The following is a 21,625-nucleotide window of genomic DNA, read 5'->3' on the forward strand; positions in this document are numbered from 1 at the left end:
GTATTTTAAAGGTTTAACAACTGTACATAACTATAAAGCTAACAAAATGAAGAAAAAAAATATTAAATAAAATAAGAACAAAAAGTATACGAATTTTTAATATTTTTTTAATCATCACACCTATTTATTATTTTAAAAACAAGCATATCGTCTAAAATGTCGACAAGTGCACATCTCTACATTCAATACCGTGCTTACGTTACGTTCGGTTATCATCTGTTAAATTAAAGTGACCATGTTTTTGCTATTTTTTAAATTTTCCGCCACCTGTAATGGTAAAATATAAATAATGTGTAATTAACAATATCTTATTTAACACATAGTGCAAAAACCTTTCTCTCAATTTTTTTAAGGCAATAAATGTATTGGAACAATAACAAATAGTTTTAAATTTTCCGTAAAAATGTTAATAAATAATTCCGTGGTCAAAGTAAAACAGTACGTTTGCGTAATAAACTTTGAAGATTTTCGGTATGTCATAAATTAACAAAAGCGCATAAAATAAGCAGGGTAGAGTACGACCTTAATTTTGTATTGGTCTTTCATAAGCAAAAGCAGAAAGATAATTAATCTGCATTTAAATAAGAAGAAATTTATATCTTAAACTGTAATCATTTTTACTTTTTTACCACAAGAAAGTCTCTTAAACAACAAGTCTCTTAGACAACAAGTGTATCAATTAGAACGGCTACCAAGTACATTTATTAGTGTCTAACTTTATCTATCGAATACAAAAAGGGCACACACTGGAAAACAACGATTCGTCTATAAAACTTAACACCCAACAACTATGTTTTGCACACATGACTACTCCCAATTCCTGTTAATTAGTGGAACCATTGGGTTCTAAAGTTCGTAGGCCCGGTCGCCGTTCTGTGATTGTTAAATGAGCGTGTCCTCGTCCTGTCCTTCGAAGACCATTAAAAGCGAGTGCTGCGAGGGTGACCGACCCAGGGTCAATCCACCCAAAGATCCATCTGGTGACAGCAGGCCCGTCTGCAGGCTATTGTTGTCCCGATAACCGGAAGTCGAGGATGTCTGTGAAACAGAGTCCCAGGATATCTCCCCAAGGGTCTTGGCCTGCGCCTGCTGGGGTTGCTCCTCCTGGGAGGTTACCTATGGAAAATATCCAGATATGCAGTTGAAAAGGTGGGGATATCACCCATCCACTTACAATGCTGGGTGGTTCCATGGGCGTGAGACGACTACGCTTCAGCCTGAAGGTCTTCCGACTGGCCGCCTTGGACCGCTGCAGCCTGGAGCGGGTATGATCCCCGGAACTGTCCTCCGCAGGACTCTCCGGCGAGAGCGGCGTGGTCGAGGTCTCACCGGAGGAGTGCCGGAACTCCACGGACGAGACGAAGCGCAACTTGGGCGGCTGGGCCTTGAAGGGAGCCTGCTGCAACGACTGCGAATGCGAGAGATGCGAGGGCACGGCGGAGGCGGTACCGGCACCGCCCGATCCATGTCCCGATCCGCTCGGCGTGGGCCCCACCAGAGTGGGCGCCGATCCTGCGTCCGCCTCGCCGCTCTGGCTCTCGCTGGTCGTCGTGTGCGGATCCCGGCCCGTGGAGCTGCTGGACAGCGACTCCCGCGGCGGGTGCAGCGTCTGCTGCGACAGCGTGTCGCTGGGCGTGCAGATTCCCCCGGATCCGCTGCGCGAGTCGATCGGCACGGCGGAGACGTGGGAGTGCGTGGCCTGGCCGGTGGTGGTTCCTGTGAAGATAGATATGAGTGAAGGTCTTTGCTGCGACTTGTGGGCTTCTGCCGCACTAGTTGCCGCCGGAGTGTCGCTCTTCTTCTGCTCGGAACTCTCGCGATCTGTGGAGACTGAAAAATGAGTGGGTGTGTGTGGAGCGGAGTTTCGGATTGAGTCCGTCCCGGTCCCCTTACCGTATCGCTTCTCCTCCAGCTCGTCGCGCAGGTCCCGCAGCTCCCGGGCCAGTTCCAACAGCAGAGCTCCCTTGGACTTGATCCCGCCCTGTGGCGGAGTTCCACGCAGTCGCTCCCGTATGATGAACTGCATGTGCCTCTCGTGATCCCCAATTGGTGGCTGCGAGATCTAGAAGACTCAAATCGTTAGTGCTTTTCTATCTTGTAAAAGTGTTAGTGGGTTTGAGCCAAGGTTATATGAATAAGTAATGAAAGGGAATAACAAAACTTGTTTGGGTTGAGGCTTGAAGCATAATAGTGCATGGTTGGGATTTACTTTAAAGAAAACATAGGTAGGCCCATGGATATTTTCAAAATACAACCAGGTTTATCCACCAACTAATGCATATATTTGCATTCCGCTACCAATCTTTGCATTTACTTGGAGGACCTTAGACGCAAATTAATAAGAATACTGTATTGGCAAATGCAACAATTATATAAATTGCAGCACCACTTTAATCCGCCCATAGCACATGGAGTATAATTGATTATAATCAAAACGTAACACAGTGTTCATCGCGCATACATGACTTTTCTGCAAAGAAGGGTAAATTGTTTGGGGTCACCAAAAATGATATTATACCAACAAGAAACTCTTAAGCTGGGGTTACCAACTCGTTTGCTCGAAGTTGAAGTGAATGTTTAGTTTATAATATTTCAAAGCACAAGTCAGTAAAGAAACCCTCATTTCATACCTTGTGCAGAATGAAGGGTAGAAGGACAATGTAGAGGGGCGTTCGGTGGGTGACGACGAACTCCATGAAGCTCCAGAGGTCCGGTGCCGCCTCGTTGCGCCTTCCGAGATCCCTCATGACCCGGACAATGCGCGGCCATTCGTTGGAGAGCCGGCTCTCGAAGCAGATGCACACGATGCGCAGGGCGAGGAAGGCAGCCTGGTAGAGGGAGCCGGAGATGCGGGCTGGGCGCTTGGCATCCCGACTGCCGGTGAAGGTGAGTGAGCCGGCGCGAAGGTCGCCGGTTACCCGGTTGATCTGGGAAACGGCCTGGCCGGTTCGACCCGCCGGCGGACTCATCGCGTTCAACACGGCAGTCAGCAGGAAGGACACGTCCGTCATCTTCAATTCGCCCACGTCGGAAACGCCTCGGCCCGAGCAAACCTTCAGACACAGTGGCATTATCAGATGCATTAGAAAGCCCTCGGCCTTTTCCTGCGTGGCAAACTCGGCGCTCCCGCCGCAAATCTGGACCAGGGAGAAACAGTCCACGGGGCTGACCACCTGCAGGGCCACCAAACGCACCACGGCCGAGCAGAAAAAGGCCGGCGGATTCTGAGACATGAGCGCTGCTCCTGCGCTGGAGACGCCCTCGGGGATGCCGGATCCGGGTTCGTTGACGATCAGATTCTGCACTGTGCTTATGAGCGTTTTCATTTGCTGCCAGTGCAGCACGTACGAGTGCCGTATGATCGTCTCGTGGATACCCTTCAGCAGTCCGGCGGCCGCCTCCCAGTCCGTATTCCTCCTAATCGATGGTTTCTTTGAGATCTTGAGGAACACCTTGTCGATGCGCCGTAGAATGGTGACCAGCGCATTGCGCAGAGTATCGTTGGACCATTCCGCCCGTGGTAGAACCGCCTGCATGTAGCGTTGCAGACCCCGGCAGGCCATGGATTCCGGGTCATAGGGCGACACCTTTAGCAGAGAGTGTGCAATGTCCGCCAGCCGGATGTGGCACTTAGCGTCCAGGACCTCGGTGGGTTTCGTATCGCTAGGCATCTTTTTGGCCAGCTCCGCCAATCGAGCCGTGGATTTGGTGAGGAAATCAGCCACCACGGAGAGTAAAACGTCGCGGGGTCGCCTGTACTCGGTGCGTATCATTTCCGAGTCCTCTGCCGAGTCCATCATATTCTTGGTACGGGCATCAGTCAAATACTTGGGATGCGTCTCCTCTTCAAAGTCCAGACCCGGCGAACATGGTGGTCCCCGACTGCAGTTGCGTTGCGAGGAGCCCTTGTGCTCCGGACTATTCCGATAGGGTCCATTATAGCTCTTGGCCAGACCTTCGCAGTTGTGCACCATGGTGCGAATGGCCACTGCCAGCTGAAGGATTATATCGCGCTCCGACTTTCCCTGTAGCGGAATATAGCTGGGCGATTGTATCTGCTGCAAATAGCAGGGCAGAATGGCCTCTAAAATTATCTGAAAGAAAAGACGGGTTAGTATGATTTTTAACTAAGTCCCAATGAAAATAATTTATATTTAAAAAAATCTATTTTTCTGCATAACTTAATCTGGCGGGACTAAGATACTTAGGACTCACTAGCATTTGGTATCCTCGTGTGCTCTCCGCGGAGTAGGAGACCACCATTACACAGAGAGTAATGCAGTCCAGTACAGTGACGTCGTCGTTTTCGTCATGGTAACAAAAGTCGATGGCCTTTAGTGGTTTAGGCTCCTTGACCAGTTCCGCAATGTTTAGAGGATCCGGGGAGGGGTCCTCCAGACTAAGGAGCAAGTTGAACAGACAGCTCGACTGCACTTTGTGGGCCTCACCATAAGTGCCATCTTCATCAGTGTCGAGAATGGCGGAGACGGATCCAAACATTTGCAGGATAAATGGTTTCCTGTTTAGCAGATAGAACTGCTTGACCGCATACTCAATTGTTGTGGTGATCAGCTTGTTGGTCTGATGCAGGGAATAAACTTGCAACAAAGTGGGCATTATCATAAAATAACCGTTCGTGGAAAAGATGTTTTTAAAGTTGAAGGCGGCGTTGATGAAGGTGGCCATCACATAGCGCATGATGCACGAATCTTCGGCGTGCAGAATGGAGGCGCCGGAAAGGACGTTCAGAAAGAGTTGGATGTCCGCCGAGTAGGCAAAATTACCAGCCATGGCCTCGAACATGCGGGCGATCAGTCGCACCCACATGAACTTGTGCAGGACGTCCAACCCGAGCAGCACCTTTCCGTACTCGCCACCATGGTGCAGATCCAGATCCACCTCGAGTGCCTTGCGCGGGAAGGAGGGCAGCTTCATCAGCTCCTCGTGCAGGAACACCACTCGCTGCACAACCATGTCCACGTTCTTGAGAATAGCCCAAGTCAAATGCACTTTGCCAATCTCGACAAACTTCTTGGTAAGCTCTTGTTTCTGGAGGGCCAGGAAGGACTCCTCCGGACGCATTAGCATGAGCCTAACCTCCGGGTATTGAGACCTCTTAAAGAAGTACAGATCGCGGATATACCAATTGGGATTCAGGATTTTGCCTGGAAAACACAATGAGTTTAATTAAAAATCAAAAGATAGCTAACAATATCATAATTACTGCTCTTGTAATCCACCAGGCAGTAGTGACTGGTGTTCTTCTCATCAATGGGATAGTAGTCTAAAGCCTCCTTGAGTAGCTGGCAGAAGAGAGTATCCTCCTGGACTGGAAATTGTGACGGTATGTTGTAGTCGTCATCGGCTGGACCATGTACTACAATCTTCTTGGCTGCGGGCACATTTGCGGTAAGCAGGATGGATGCATCGCATTGTTCCTTTCGCAGAATCTGCTTAAGATCCTTGAACATAATTCCATGCACCGAGTGCACCACCATCCAAAGCACTGATAAGGCTGAGCCCACCAGCTGGGAAAAATGTAAGGGTTTATTAATTACGACATTTGTATTTACCAAATGGGTAACACCATACCTCTTGCTTTAGTTCGTTGGATGATCTCACATAGAACATGATGTATCCAATAATCGAATTGTAAAGGGCAAAAGCCGCTTGTTGCGGCAGACGTGGCACAAATCGGATGAGGTGTCGTAAGAGCTTGAACATCTGATCCTGACGATCGCGAGTTAGTCGTTCAAACACGTACCGCAGAAACAGGGCAGACTCCTCCACCAAACAAACCCAGATGACCTGGTAGGCAATCTCGTACACCGCGTTGCCATCAGATCCGATTGCGGCATCGTCCAAACATCCTACGATCTGCATCACGGAGGAGCACAGAACAGAGGGAAAAAGGGAGTGGGCATGGTGCAGGTGAGAGGACATGCGGGTGCCATCGAGATCCTCTTCGATCTCGTGGTCCTCCAGCTTCTCCATTCCGGGCTCATGGGAGGCCTGTTGGCTTATGGGTATCATGGTGATAAGGAAGCTGTGACGCTCCGCCCGCTGTTTGTCTCTCTGCTGACGCAGGGCATTCCGGATGGCCTCCGTCTGCTGCATCTTACGGCTCTTGGTAGCGGTGACCAAGGATCGCTGGAAAATAAGTAATACAGTTAGAGCTCAACCAAGGTCTCCTCCCGACCAGTACATAACCCAGTGTCTCGGCAGCCTTCTCACTCACATGTCTATCTTGGTTCAGGGTGACGTCCATGTCCTTTGTCTGCTGCACTGGCATCCAGGGTGGATCCACCACCGGCAGACATTCAATGCCAATCTTGGGCGATGGAAGTGTGAATTCAATGCCACCCGGTGGCACCTTGAAAGTCACGTCATGGGCATTCTCCTCCATTCGCGGCCAGACGTGGAAGCGGCACTTCCACAGCACTAGATATCGCTGAATGGCGCCGATCCTTATATCCGGATCCTTGTGCTTCAAAGCCCTCTGCATGATGTCAAAAGCGAAGTTTTGGGACTTCACCGAACCCATCAAAAATACGGCGGCACTTGAGGTGGCCGTATCGTGGTTCGTCTCCAGCAGGAGTTCCCAGGCGGCGGGCATAGCCTCGATGACCATCTCCTCGGTGAGCACGACGGCACCCTTCAGCAAAGTGGCCAGCGGAAAGTGGAACAAGTTGCGTATGTGGATGCGGATGAACTTCAGGATGGGCGGTTCCTCCTGCATCTTCTTTTCCTTCTCCTGGCGAAAGGCCTTGGCCAATTTTTCCGCCATTTCCAGGTCGGGATCATCACTAATGCTGTGGTTATAATATTAGCTTTGTAAAAATACATAATATAGGTACGACCTACCGATCTTTGCGGGACAAACTATCTTTTCTCTTGGAAGGAGATGTCTGTGTGGAACTCTGCTCCGATACTTTGCGAGTAGAGCGGGCTCGTGAAGTGTGGGGCTTACTGGACGTGATTATTGTGGGTTCGACATTGGGATGATCTGCATCGAAAGTAAAGCCGAATTCCTCGCCATAGACCTAGCCAATAAATAAAAGTGGGTTTTATGTTGAAGTCTGTAATAATCTGGTTATGAAATCACCTTTCTTGTGGCCTTAACCAAACGAGTGCAGGAGCGCATGTGTCGTTTATAGCAGAACGGATGACAATATCCTTTGTGAGTACAATAGTAGTTGTAACTGGTCATAAGATCAATAATAGCCTTTAGCCAAGGCATATTCTTGGCCGTATCATCGTTTTCGTTGGAGTCAGTAGGTGACTCTGGCTGCTGATCATCGCTGAGTATCCCTGGGGACTCCTCACCACCACTGATCATGCCCTGCTCCGAGGTGTCACTGCGATCGGAGAGCGAGGAGACCTTGCGACGCGATTGCATGTTGACTGTAATTCAGATAAGCCACAATTATAAATTGTTAGATAGATATAAAGTTCAAATTACTTACAATCCGTTTCAATGTCTTTGCTGTCCTTCGTATTACGACGAAGCTTCAGAGAGCGACGCTTAAAGGAGCCTCCCGTTGTTAGTGGCTGTGCCACGTCTTAGTAAAAATGGACGGACAGCCGATGCAGTGGGTCGACGAGCTAGGTATAAGGAAAAAAGTACATTAAATAAAGATAAATACGTTCCTTATTTTTCCAATTCTTATTTAAAATTGTTATAAGTAACCCTTAATCTAGTCTATCATACAAAGCTGTTGAGTTTACTTCTTTGGTATTTCAAATATCACAAGACTTTTATAATAAAAAGTTAATTTTAAGATTGTTATATTCAATTCTTTATCTTATCTTCTTTAGCATATTCAAGAATTCAGTTAAATTGAATGGTTTGAATTGTTTATAATATCAAAAGACCAAAATTATATTTTTAAGAGATATATATAAATTTATAGTTTTCATTTTGGATATACTTGTATATTAGATTAAGAGTTTTCAAAGTCACCTTCTTCGCCCTCCTTGGTAAGCGTTGTGTTGCTACTGTTTTCCGACTCGTTATCCGGTTCATGTAGCACGAAGGATATCTTCCTCTCCGACTGGCCGGCACCATCGTTTCCAGCTGCTATCGACTGCAGGCTCTGGGCGGAGGTCTGCGAGTGACCCATGGAGCTGAGGGCCATGGACCAGCGCCTGTTGGCCTCGCGGTACACCTTCTCCCAGGGCGCCGGCTTGTCGCGATGGATCAGTTTGGATGTCTTGGGCAGCATTAGGTAGGTATCCCGCAGGAAGGCGGTGATCTCGAAAAGCAGCACACAGGCGATCAGCTTCAAGGAGTGCGGACAATCGTTGCCATGCGGATTCACCGAGGTTTCGTCCAGGAAGTCCTCCTCCTCATCCTGCTGCAGTAGCTCGCGTTGCTTTTCGGGATCTGTGAGACTGGCGTTGACCGCCTCGTACTGCAACCGCTCGGTGAACAGGATCTCCTCGAGTCTGGCACCCACCATCTCCGCCCACTGGTGGAACATCTTTCCGGCGGCTCGTTGCAGGATGTGCGTCCTTCTGGCGCTCGTTTGGCTCACCTGCTGTTTCATCTGGTTGAGATTGATGTTGGCCCCGGATGCCCGGTAGCTGCCCACGTTCTGCTTCATCCAGGCTGGCCATTGCCCCTTGTTGCACAAATGGACAAAGTGGGCGCACTCCAACAGGAAGGTGGCTCGAGCCACAAGAGGAGCTTGGGGCTGTCGGAAAAAGAGTAAGGTTTATTAAGCGAGGAAATTAATGAAACAATATACTTTAAAATCGGTAGCATAATTCCATTATGTTTTGTGAAATTTGTTAGATAAAGTTTAATTCATCGATTTTCATCAAATTTTTTACTCAGTAATAGTTCTAAAAAACCCAATTTGAATATTATCTAAAAATTTTGGGCAAACAAATTTATCACAACTTTACTATTTGATAAGACATTGACTTTGTTTTTAAACATGTCATGAAACATTGTTTTTAAATGGTAAGATTGGTGAATCTGTTTAACCATTCATCAAAAGGGAAAAGGGTTTTATTGCCTGCTAGTTGACTCTATGTTTCCATCCTACGAAATAGAAAGGCATATACTGACCAGGTCGAGGACGGCTGCCACCAGCTGGGGATCGGGAAAGGAGCCGGGGGCACAGGTCTCCAAAAGGAAGGAGAGCCGCAGCATGCCCACGCGAACCGGTTCGGTGGGCACCAACTTGCGCTCCTTGAGGATCACCACCTCCGACTCCCGCGGACCGTGCCCGTCGCACATGTCGGAGGAGCTGCGGCGGCTAAAGTCCGCCGTCTCCTCGATGCCGCCCACCTTCTTCTTGCCCTTCACAATGCCGCCGAAACGGTTCAGCCGCCGCTCGACGCGTCGCTTGGCGCGCTGAATGGACCGCCCAATCGACGGGCCATCGCTCGAGCGGCCGCGCTGGATCTTCAGCGAGGCGTGCCGCATGAACGTGGAGGAGATCTCCGGGTTGAGCGACCCGATCTCCAGGTCAATGGACGAGGCCTCCTTGGGCGTGCCGCGGAACCAGCGCACCAAGCCGCTGAGCCGTCCCAGCGAATTGCGTTCCGAGCTGGACGTGGAGTCGGAAAGCAGGGCTCTTTCGCTGTGGCGCGGGGTCAGCGTGGGACGCACCCCGGTGGTCCGTCGCCGGAAGTTGCTCAGCGGCGACTGGCTGGTCTTGTAGTGCTCCTCGCACGCCTCCGTCTCCAGCAGACTCTGTAAGTAGGAATAGGGCGGGGATCAGACTCAGGATAAGACTAAAGGATGCGGCTCACCACGGCGCAGGCGGACGAGGTGCTGCGCTTCTTCAGCAGCAGGCGGCGCTGGGAGCGGTTGTCGTCGTTCTGTAGGCTCTGTGTCACATTTGCCTGTGGAATGTGTCTGAAACAAGGGGAAAGACTCGTCAGCAACGTGTATCTAGTATTCTAAAAAAAACGAGAACCGTATTTAAAAAGCAATGGAGAAAATGCTGATTATTTCCCTTCAAACTAGATTTTGTTAAAAAAAAACTTTGTTCTGTACTTTCAAAATAATTAAAGTCTCTTAAGAACATTTAATTATAACTTTAACATAGAACATTATTTCAAAACACACACGTTCCTTTTGCAATATAACTTTCATGTAAAACATGATTTTTGTCAAGGACTTGTGACCTATCCTTTAGCTATATATACAGTTCTAGAGTTATATCTAGTATTTATTAAGAAAAACTTTGTTTGTAAGCTCTTTGCTACTCACCTGATCACTCGAGTGGTCTGGGCCGAAGGTCCCTTCTTGTGTGGCCTCGGCGTGACAGCGAGAATGCCGCTGAGAGCCACCAGGCGGAAGGGACCGCCATGGGCTCCCTTTACGTAAGTGACCAGCTGCCGGATGTCGCCGTAGAGGGCTATGTTCTCCGGACCCTTCAGATCCTTGCTGGCCTCCACAAACCGGCTGACCAGCGGCTTGAAGACGGCTCCAACCACCTGGGCCTCGGCTCCGCCGCTCATGCCGCCGCTAAAATTGGTCGAGTAGCCGCCCTGACCTGGTACGCCGCCAATATCGGTGTTAGCATTTTTAAATCCACTCTGACGTTTATGAGCTATTGCATCATTTCATACATACATACATATATATATATACAACGTATTGGTGGTGACAGTAAAGAATCGGAAGGGGACAACGACAACTCAAAAGCATTAGCAACAGTCTCGGCATGCAAAATGGGAAAAGAGTACCACAAACAGCATGGGGGATGCGGGAGTTTGGCGCCGGATGAGCAAATCAAAAGGCGAAAGGGAAGCCCAACTCAAAATGGCCAATGGAACTCAAGAGTCTGGTTGGAGCGATTATTAAGTGGGGATTTGGTGCGCCTACATTGTATTGGCATCCAAGCCCAGCATTTGCGGTTTGGCGGTGGCTATCGAATGGGTCAACACTTACTTAGGGGCGACAGCAGGGAACTGGGGTCCACGCAGAAGGCCAGGAAGGCATGGAAGTAGTCGATGAGTTCCGGCAACGGCGACGTCCTCACCATCTCCTGCATGAAGCGCTTGGTCCTTTGGCCCGCCTGTCGCAGCATGCGGGACATGATCTTCTGGCACTGGTTGCGCAGGAAGTCGGCGGGTGGACCTCGAACACCTGAAAAATGGTGGATACATATACATAAACTAAATCATTTCTAATAATTGGGAAGGAATGATTTTTGAATTTAGTAGTCTTTAAAAAGAAAAGATAATTAAGTTTTTTAAGTTTTCAACTCACCATCATTACATCCATGCGGACAGCCCAGGACCTGTAGGGCTCGTCTTGTAATACTCATTGATATCTCGTGAGCGTGTTCGCCCAACTTAAGAACACCCATTTCAATGAGTAGTTCACAGATATTCAGACCCGCTTCCAAAACTCGCAGGGAGCAGACTTGCGCCGGATCCCTCTTGAATACATTACTAATGGCCAGTAAAATTATCTCGTAGTCAATGCCGCCATCGCGTGTTATATAAAAGGAGGATCCCGGTGCCTCGGACTCATCCACTCCTGTGTAATCGATGTGGGAGTCCGTGTGGGAGCGCAGCATTTGACCTCGGTAACGGGTGGTTGTGCTGCCCATACCTGTGCTGCCATTACCTCCTCCATTTCCACCCATGCCGGCAACGCTACCACCATTACTCAAGGCATCCAGCTGGGAGTCAATGGAACCCTGCTGAAAAATAGTTGGGTTTTAGCAATGAGTGTAAATACAATATACTGTTGTTATACTATTAATATCAAAGTAAATATATATGTAGACACTTAAAATAAGAAGAATGGTTTCACCATTTTAACCCTTATCCTAAAACATAGTCTTTTAAAAGACGTCGGCTTCCTACGAAAAGCACCAAAATAATTGTGTTTTCTTTACCCACCCTTAATAATAGTATGCATAATAGCTCACCTGTCGCTTCATATAATCCGGGGAAGGTGTGGGGGTGTGTTCCGTGACCGTGATGATGGGATTGCGAGGATAAAACGCCGTGGAGCGCGGACAGGCGACCTGCGATGGCCTTGGCGCCTTGGGTGGCTCAACGTATCTGTAAAATCTTGTATTTTGTAGGATACGTGCGAGAAAGCGTGTGTGGCATTAGTCAAAAAACGGAGTGCGGCAAGCTGAAGGATCAGGGGTATATATGGGGGAAGGCTGGGGGGTGGTGAGAAAAAAACAGGCTTGGACAGGTGCCAAAAGGAGAGCAGGCATGGTGGTGGAAGGAGGAAAGACAACTGTCTTAGGCTTAGGGCACAAAAAGCGTAGAGTGTCCTTAGAGATCGAAATAGAAATAATATTTAGTTGCTTGGTAGACTAAAACTCACCCGCTATCAAGCAGACAGCTGGTTGATCATAGGAGAAAATAGATCAAGTCATAGGGTATAGAATATATAGCATTAGCTCGAGAGCAAAGAATGAGTCACTGAAGAGTGTTCAATTTCAAGAATCGTTTGGAAGTGTATGTGTTTTGGTTCTGGTGTCAGAGGCCTGATTAAGTCGTATTTCTTTGGTGGGTATTCTGGGGACTTTTTTTTACCTGAGACTGGGCATGGATTTGCCCTTGATCAAGTTACTGGCCGGCTCGCGGCTTATCATCGAGGCAGATCGGGATAGTTTCTTCTCCCCCGTGTCCAGGCTGCGATGGTACTCCTAAAGAGTGCAAAACATTTAGTTAATGTCTTTACATTTATGTGATGCTATATATATAAAACATTAAACTCTCAAGCCAAACAAACACCATTTAAAATGGAATATTTATATGGGGATTATAAGCGGGAGCCAGGCAGAAACACTTAAGAACAGTAAACATAAGTTTTTGCTCCGCTTACTGCATGTTGCAGTGGTGTCTTGCCATTGGCTGAGTTTGTGTCGAGGCCTACTTTTTCCAAATTCTTCTCCGACTTGGAGAACATCTTAGTCTCAACGAAGGCCCGCAGATCGGCCATTTTAACCCGTTTCTTCTTTTCGCTGCCACGTCTTTCTGTAGTACTTGGTGCGCTTTGAGGTTCTTCTGTGGATTGATAAAACTATATCTCAGAAAAGGTTTTGGGGGTAATAAAAATGATAGCTCACCTGCCACACAGGTTGGCACCGTTGGCGATTGATCTGGTATTTCAATGTAATCCTTAACCACAGAGCTTCCCGGACTATCGCGACTATTGCTGCCGGGTCCTTGGTACAGTGATATCTCGATTTGTGGAATGGGCAAGGAGTTGGAGCGCTTGCGAGGTTGATTCAAAGTGATGGCCGCCTCCTCGCCAATGTCACTCAGTCTTTTTAAGGGGATGGAATGTAAGAAGGTCATTTAAAAGATTGACATTTTGATTAAAGTACTCACCGATTATATAGATATTGCAGGCTCCAGAAGATGCCCTCCTCCTGCCAATGAGAGATGAAGAGACAGCGGAGGACAGCCACGTCCAAGAAAGTAGCCGCCGAAACATCTGCCTTGATACTTTCTGACTTATCAGAGTCTGTCTCCTTCTCAATGGATGCACTTCGCTTCTCCTTCATCGAAGCACCGCGCATTAGTTCCTGCTGATCAAACTCGAACTTTGTGGAGGGCACTTTATCCTTATCCCGGGAGTTCATCGACTGGCGACTTCCACGGCGGCTCTGAGATTGCTGCTGCTGCAGCAGACTAGCATCGGCCTGATCAATCAGATATAAAGTATTAATCTGTTCATTTACAAACCTAGCTTAAGAGCTCACCGTAAAGAATGAGTTATCCATTAGTTGTGGTGCCGAAGGCAGTCTAAATATGACTACTCGTTCGTCTTCCACGCTGGAGGCCTCCTCAGGAATGGTTTCAGGAAAGGCGAATTCCTTGGGAGAAGAAACCCAAGAGCCCTAGATTTAAAAAAAAGTTATTAAACCGACCTCTTTGGTTAAATCAAATACGAACCTCTTCATCCTGCCTTCCATAATCGGAGATACCACTCTGTGGGGAATCTGCTTTTGGGGACATGGCATCTGCACTAAGTGAGTGCTTACGAGCAGGAAAAACATCTGTGGATCCTTTAGGAGTGGGAGCACACAGAAGGTTGCGGGCTTTGGGTTTTACGGGGGCCGTAAAACATGGAGCACCGGGTGCTCGGTTATCCCACATTCCCTGCCAGAGTTTTATGCCATTCTCCAAACGGAAGTTCTGGAAATCCGATTCCTTCAAGTGGTGTATAATTGGTGCAAAGAGGTACACAAAGAGCTGAAAGAGATTTTGATAAGTAATGTATTCGAATTTAGAATGTCGAATAACTCACCGTAATAGTGGGCACAGAAAACAAGTACTGATCTATGGACTTGGACCTGGGCTCCGCTGCATCACCCAATCCCAGATCCTCTCCGCCCTCATCATCGGCACATTCCTCGGCGGCGTAGAGAAGGATCCACTGCATGGTATAGAGTAGCTTTGTTTCCACAGGTCCTATGGCCTGCATGTCCTTGACACGATTGTAAAGTAGAGCAGCACAGGCGTGCATAACATGTGGCAGAGCTCCTTGGAGGAGGCGCCATCGTGGAATGACCCCCAAACCCTTAGTAAGAGGAGGTGAAAGTCCAAACTGGATGTTCTGCACAAGTACCTTCTCAAAAGACTATAAAAAATAATTAATATATATCTAATCTCATTAATATAAAGTTGTACTTACCTTGCAGGCTTCCTTCGACTCCTGAGCATCGAAAAGTGGGCGAAAATAAAGGCACAATTATAACAAGGTAGTTTCGGAACACATGGGTTAAAGCTACCAACGTTACAGCAAAAAAATGGGATCTTAAGACAAAAACAAATCTTAAACATAGGCACATAAAACATTTAACATCTACAATATAAAAGGGAATTTAATAAAGTTTATAGCCTCAATGTACAAAACATATTTTCAATTTAGAAAATGTACTACTGCTTTTACATTGAGACAAAAACTCTAGCGGTTAGAAAAAGGGGTTATGGCTGCTACAAACATTTATAACTTACATGGTGTCCCGGTGCATGTTGACAAAACTACATTCAGATTCAGACAAATTGCGAAAGATTTTACAATGTTAATTTGTACAGTTTGTTATTGTTATGTTGGTTTTAGTTGGTTTGTGTTAAAAGCATACTGAATGTTTTATCCACAAGCCAAGGAAAAGTTTTTAAGCCTAAGTTAAGGGCTGTAAAAAGTAGAGCATACTTTTCTGGGTTCGCAATTAAATATTATTATACTTGTAAAAAAGCTTTTCCTGGGCTTGGTATATATATGAAAGACAGGTCTGTTGTTCAGTTTGTGGAAGGTGGCCGTGTTAGTATTTGTTATAAGAAAATAAATCGAATGCAGGAAAGTATAAAAACATCAAACATCAAAGTCAATTTTGGGTTTTGGCTTCCAATTTTCCATGAATTCAGCTGAGATAAATAAAAAGTAGAAGACATTGAACACAATTTTTTGTTTTGTTTCTTAAACAGCTGTCGAATTGATTGTGCCAATCTGAATGCCAATGGTTTGGGTTTTGGTACGTTACACAGTCCATCCTTACAACAAACACGCATAGCGAATATACAGCACCCATTTTTTTTTGGGGGAAATGTTTCCTTGATTTCGGCCATCGTAGTATATTTGGCAAACCCGATTTGTACTTAATCTTTGTTGGCAAGCCCCATGGCCAAACTCACCAGACAGGTAGACTCGTGCAGTTTGCCCAACTTGGGCCGGATGAAGGGTGCTATTTGGCGCCACAGGAATGTTTGCACGGACACCGGTAATCCGAGGTCCTGCAGCCCGCTATCCTGGTCAAAGTCAAAGTCATCGTTGTTGTTATTCCCCGCATGGCTGTTGTTGTTCGTCTGCAGATTGTTATTATTGGTGGTGTTGGTTGTGGCTGTAGTTGCTGTCCCCGTTGCCGCGGCTTGGGTCACCATGGTGGCCAGCTGGAATGAATGGCAAGGACACAAATCAAATGGCGTGCAACAGCTGTCGTTGGTCGAGTCATTCATGAAAATAAAGGGAGCCATTAGCATACACAAATATGTGCAACAGGTGTTTGCGTGCGCAGGCTCGTCGCTCTGCCTTCCTTTGCTCCTGTTGATTTCCGACTGTCGACCGTCGACTAGGTCAGTGCCACATCCATGTTGCTCCACTCCCCCGCCCAAAAACAAAACAGAGATTTCGGTCCTGGGACGCTGCGCAGAACGCAGACTCCGCAGCAGCGGCGAGAACGAGGCGACTGGGTTATAGATACAGAACTGGGTTTCTGGTATACATGCTAATTTGGGGCAAAAATTTTCACAGACTTATATAACCAAAGTTGGGATTGTAGAAAATTTCGCTTTTTTCCCCAATTAATTGCCGTCGCACTGCCAATTGTTTGGCACTTAGCACACACTCAAATCAAACGTAGCCATTTGTGCCAACATTTCGCTTGATTGGTGCCGCACCCAGTGGAAATCGTTTCTGGCCATCAGAGCTCCTTCACTTTACTTAACTGGGCTGGGCTATCGGACATTTGCTAATTGCAGACCCTTTTTTTTGATGGCACTGAAGCACTTCTTGTTTGATTTTAATATGTTTATTGTTTCACATTTTTTTTCTGCAGCCCAGTTTTGATGGTTTTGCAAGGACTTACCTTGATTTGAGCGTGGCCAGTTTTGGATAACGTTTACTGCTGGAGCGTTCGGATGCAACTGAGACAAGCGTCGTTAACTGACGAGCTCTGAGCTCCCTGTCGTTGTTATCCTCGCTGCCGCCCTCGTCTCCCAATTCGCCATCGTTTCCAATGCCGACAGCAGCAGGCCAGCAGTGCGTATACAGGATATTTTGTTGGCGGAGCACACAAACACAGAGAGCAGACATAAGCACCCGCACTCCGTATTAAGTATACGCACTGGCCGGGCAAAAGGGCTGCTCTCCACATAGTGGGTGTCCTTTCACTTATTATCGAATGAAATAGTACGCTCTTAGGTCGGGACACCCTGTTTCTCAAGCACACTTATCAATGATAACAAATGCCAGAGGGTGGATATTGCGTATACGCTGTGGGGTAGCCATTAAATTCCTTTGTCTGCCGGTCTCGAGGGTGCGTCGGCAAATAAATGATGTTGTATTTAATAATTTATGGTCTTACATAAGTCACTGTCCTGTTGGTCTTAAGTGGGAATTAAAGCAATTTCTATGTTAGTAATTAATTTGTTTCTTCTGTAAACACACTTTGTTTGGATTGTATAAAAGTATAAAACAAAAAACAAAAAAATTAAAAAAATATAGTTTTGGTAAAATTTCCTCATTTTTATGTCCCTTTTACTTTTTGCGAATGTTATCGGAATATTGTGTAAGACATAGAAATTTAAAGATAAATCTTACAAATTTGGCCTAAACAACAAGTGAAATGTTTATATAAGTATGATTAAACAAATCGAGCGATTTATCAATGACTTGCGCACTTTAATCTGCGCAGATTCACTGCAGCAATCGGCTGCTGATAACAGCTGTTCAATTAAGTGCCAAATCGGCCTAAATATCCTTCCACCAATTACCCCCTTGACAACAGGTGGCCCCTCGGAGTAAACAATAACAAAGCCAGGGAGGCTGCGCGGCCAAAAGCCGAACCGAAGGCTCTATTGACAGAGAGGAAGGAATGCAGTCAAGAGAATGGGTCTTCCGATGAGCACCAGCCGGAAGTTGGCAACACAGCTGGGCTCAAAGAACTGGGTCAAAGAAGGGCCTGTCTGATGGGCACGAACATTTACATAGAGTGTCAAGGACAAGGACATGGACATGGACGTGATGCCAATGGCCTGTGTGTGTGGCAGCCAGGCAATTGATTGCTTAATTGCCATTTCCTTGCCAGATTTGCCGCCTTTTAAGCACCTCTTTTTACCCTTTAGGCTTGATTAAGCGTTATGTGGCTTGTTTTATGTAGCTATACCTACGCAAACAATTCGAATGACTATTTGTTGCTGTACATTTTTGCTCTGAATACGCTTCGTGTATCTGTGTCATAGTTTTTATAAATAGCACGCATTAAAATGTTGTAGAGACGGCACACAAAAAGGCGCCTGAGGGGCCAGTAATGCGCCTTCTATGTAGATGAGATGCGAACGAGGAATAGAACTTTTGGAACATCTACGTATGTATAAATATTTAAAAGGCTTTCAGGTGTTTTTTCGCCCGACAAACAAGAAATCGGGCATTTAACACCCCCACCAACGACCGGCTGACAAAACATTTCGAGTGATAAGACGCAAGACCTGAGGAATACGTTCGAAAAATACTCGTACGCACCGCGGGGCTTGCCAAAAAGACGATCAGGGTCGATGAGTGTATAAATATATACATATATATCTGCCAAAATACATAGTACATAGCATCTCGATATCCCCCGTAAACCACCCCCTAAAACCCATGGAATCACTAATCTATTGCGCAGCGTTAAACAATAAAGCCCCGTCCGTCCCCCAAAACTATGATGCCCAGAAAATATTATCTGCAAAATCATCTGTAACATCGAATGATATTCAACACTATCCGGCTGGGAATGCCACAAGCGATTATTATTTTGCCTTCAAGAAAAAATAAAACACAAATTCACAGAATAACCGAAAAAAACAAAATGTTATAAATAGCCCGCTTAGAGAGCACAACAAATGGCACTGGCTCCAAAGGAGAGCCCAAATATCTGGTGGACGATGGGATCCCAAGAGAGAGTAGTGTGGCATTCGAAAATCTAAAAAGTTCCCAAGATGAAAGTAAATTCTTGGCATCGTACATGGGCTATATGTTCTAGTGTGTGTATAGCCTTGCGAAGGAGAAGAGCGAGCGTTTCGTCATCCATTCGTATTTGAATCTGTATTCGCATCTGTATGGGACTCTGTATCTGTATCTGTGTGCTTCGGCGATCGGCTGGTTGGCTTTCACCTCAGAATTACCTTGCCGTGCTGCCGCTGACGAATAACGTTCAGTCGAGACCGAGCTCATCCGCGATACAGTTGATTTTCGCATCTAACAGACAAAATGGTGAGTGAATATCGGCCAAGGAATCTTCTCGCCCATCTTCCTCGAATATCCAGTGATATCTATATGCATCAGCTGAAAAACCAAGATTTTCCACACACGAATTAATGCAATGTTCTTCAATCCTTTTCGATTTCGTTGACAGGCTGATGTTCCAAAGCGTGAAGTTGAAAGTAAGTTGAACACCGCACAAAAAGGATTATCTTTAACCTCAAACGAAATCCATCAAAGTTAAACCAATAAATGTATAATAAATCAAAGAATACACCTGAGTTACTTAGCCAAAGGACTAAAAAAAACCAATAAAAATGCCTATAGAAAAGTTGATTACATAATGTGCGCGTGTGAGATACACAACAAAAAGTACACAAAAAAGTCGGTGAACATATTTCGTAATCACTTGGAATATATCGCATACATATACGCGTGCCTATATATAACATTATGCGGAAAATTTTCATTAAGGAATGTCTATATGCATCGCTGAGCTATTTTCATCGACCGACAGATGAACGATGAACCAGAAACAAGAACGAGAACGGGAAAAGGTTGCAAAACACAATTCCGGTAGATGATCTAGTGCAAAGTTATAGAAAACCCGCGGAAAACAATGAAAATCGTGTGTATATGTCGGGAATCCGAACTCGCGCATTCGTCTACGAACCGAAATGCTGGTCGTTTAGAGATCTAATTTTGGCCAAGTTATTTCTTGAGATTTATTTTCGATCAAACGCACAGAAAGAGAGGAGAAAACTACGCGGCTGTGTGTGTATATATATATATATGTTTATATACTGTGCATATGGCGTAGACGAGGGCGAAGGCGTTCGGTTCGGGTGTCGGATTACGTATACGTAGTGTGTTCTTCGGGTTGGCAATGCTCCCAGATCCCGATCCCCACTCACGCATACACACAAACGCGGCCAGTAACTAATGCCCAGCCATGTCAAGATTTTCATGATGACCAAAAATGTGCGTACCAGAAATTTCAGGGTTACCTCATCGACCCCATTTTCAAAAAGCAGGGTGCCACCCAAGCACCCACCCCCCCAATCTAAAGTATTTTTTACCCAACTGATGCTAATGCAACAATAAATAAATAAATTGAAATAAAATAAACAATAATTTGATGCGATTTACGTTCGGTTAGAAGGATATATGTATGTACAATGCTAACCGAGTTCCTTTCGCACAGATGTCGAATTCGTTTTCGAAGTCATGGGCTCCGCCGGCGAGGGCATCGATGCCGTCGACCTAGGTGATGCCCTCCGCGCCCTGAACTTGAACCCCACCTTGGCGCTGATCGAGAAGATGGGCGGCACCAAGAAGCGCAACGAGAAGAAGATCAAGATGGATGAGTTCCTGCCCATCTACTCACAGGTTAAGAAGGAGAAGGAGCAGGGCTGCTACGAGGACTTCATCGAGTGCTTGAAGCTCTACGACAAGGAGGAGAACGGCACCATGATGCTGGCTGAGCTGCAGCACGCCCTGCTGGCGCTTGGTTAGTTTTTGGCCAACTACCTTAAGAAACTCCCACTTAATCGGCACTTTTCCTCCAAAAGGTGAGAGCCTGGATGACGAGCAGGTGGAGACTCTGTTCGCCGACTGCATGGACCCCGAGGACGAAGAAGGATTTATCCCCTACTCTCGTAAGTATTCGTCCCTCGAGCGACCCAGGTCCCTCTGTTTATTGTGCATATACGATTTGTAAACGCCGTTTGTCTTTTCCACATGTCACTCTTTGTCTGCGCACCAACCAAAAATCCCAACCACTCTGCACTGTGCACTTTGTACCATCATCACGACCTGACAAAAACCCCAAAAAAATATCTATGTATGCGTATCCATGTTTGCGTCTCGAAATCCTCAACCATTACACTCGAAAAAAAAACCAACTCCCGAATGTCAATCGAATGGTCTCTGCACGGTGATTGCGTCTTGTTTTCCCGCCGTTTGTCGTCGATCCAAACAAAAAAAACAGAGTTCGTCCAGCGCCTGATGAGCGATCCAGTCGTCTTCGACTAAACAGTAAGTAGGGATTGAGCCCAGGCCCTCCGCCCCGATGTCTGGATGTCTACTTGTCCATTTATTTCGGAAGGCCTTTTACTAATATTGCCCTTTTTCAACCTCTATTCCACAGCATTCCTCGCCAGAATGTGTGAAAGACCAGATCAGCTAAAATAGTTGAAAACAACAGCTACAAACCAACTACAACAACACCAACAAACTTTTAGCGACAACCATTCTCCATAGATGTTATATTCATCGCTAACTCTCTCTATCTCTCTCTCGTATATTATTTTAATTAAAAATTACTTCTGCTACTACAACTGCAAAATTGAACTTCAAGATAATATTATTTTTTAAAAAATAAAAAAATTTAAATTATAAAATAACGACAAAAAAAACTGAAAAAAATCAAAGTTTTGTGCCCATTATTTTGTTATTCATTTTTTTGTTGGTTCACCCAAAAGCAAAGCAATAGTTAATGATTATTTTATATGAGACGAAAATAAACCAAATAGCAAATAAAATAATGTTTAGGCAAATTCAACACCCGAAAGCGCCAAAAAAGGCAGTAACCAAGTCACAAAATCTGTAACTTGTTGCCTTTGAACCTTCTCAATTTACCATGTGAATGTGCGAAAGTGA

The 21,625-nt window shown here is 46.1% G+C and overlaps 2 protein-coding genes across 3 annotated transcripts; one reads left to right on the forward strand and one right to left on the reverse strand.

Annotated features, from left to right (window-relative positions):
- Positions 1–394: 394 nt before the first annotated feature.
- LOC108045902 (protein unc-80 homolog) lies at positions 395–16,667 on the reverse strand. The gene is given in 31 exon segments (XM_017125384.2): positions 395–1,116; positions 1,175–1,830; positions 1,894–2,062; positions 2,631–4,094; positions 4,216–5,165; positions 5,225–5,528; positions 5,593–6,150; positions 6,239–6,812; positions 6,865–7,043; positions 7,106–7,404; positions 7,467–7,545; positions 7,547–7,605; positions 7,964–8,696; positions 9,077–9,706; positions 9,769–9,871; positions 10,229–10,514; positions 10,913–11,110; positions 11,234–11,669; positions 11,904–12,039; positions 12,317–12,334; positions 12,529–12,641; positions 12,821–13,002; positions 13,065–13,264; positions 13,330–13,643; positions 13,704–13,841; positions 13,897–14,196; positions 14,252–14,584; positions 14,639–14,659; positions 14,962–14,988; positions 15,640–15,894; positions 16,590–16,667. Coding segments are annotated over 30 exon segments (9,939 nt in total). The 5' UTR covers positions 15,886–15,894; positions 16,590–16,667; the 3' UTR covers positions 395–882.
- Positions 16,668–18,871: 2,204 nt separating this feature from the next.
- LOC108045911 (myosin light chain alkali) lies at positions 18,872–21,316 on the forward strand. 2 transcript variants are annotated; one of them, XM_017125399.2, is made up of 6 exons: positions 18,879–18,976; positions 19,119–19,146; positions 20,169–20,474; positions 20,536–20,622; positions 20,955–21,001; positions 21,114–21,316. In XM_017125399.2, exons 1-5 carry the CDS (start codon positions 18,974–18,976, stop codon positions 20,996–20,998), a joined length of 468 nt encoding a protein of 155 aa, XP_016980888.2. In that variant the 5' UTR covers positions 18,879–18,973; the 3' UTR covers positions 20,999–21,001; positions 21,114–21,316. The 2 variants fall into 2 exon arrangements, with proteins under 2 accessions (XP_016980889.2, XP_016980888.2); XM_017125400.2 differs by lacking the exon at positions 20,955–21,001 and having other exon boundaries at positions 18,872–18,976.
- The last annotated feature ends 309 nt before the right edge of the window (positions 21,317–21,625 follow it).

The sequence above is a fragment of the Drosophila rhopaloa genome, unplaced genomic scaffold (assembly GCF_018152115.1).
Source record: "Drosophila rhopaloa isolate 14029-0021.01 unplaced genomic scaffold, ASM1815211v1 contig_178, whole genome shotgun sequence".
NCBI lineage: Eukaryota > Metazoa > Arthropoda > Insecta > Diptera > Drosophilidae > Drosophila > Drosophila rhopaloa.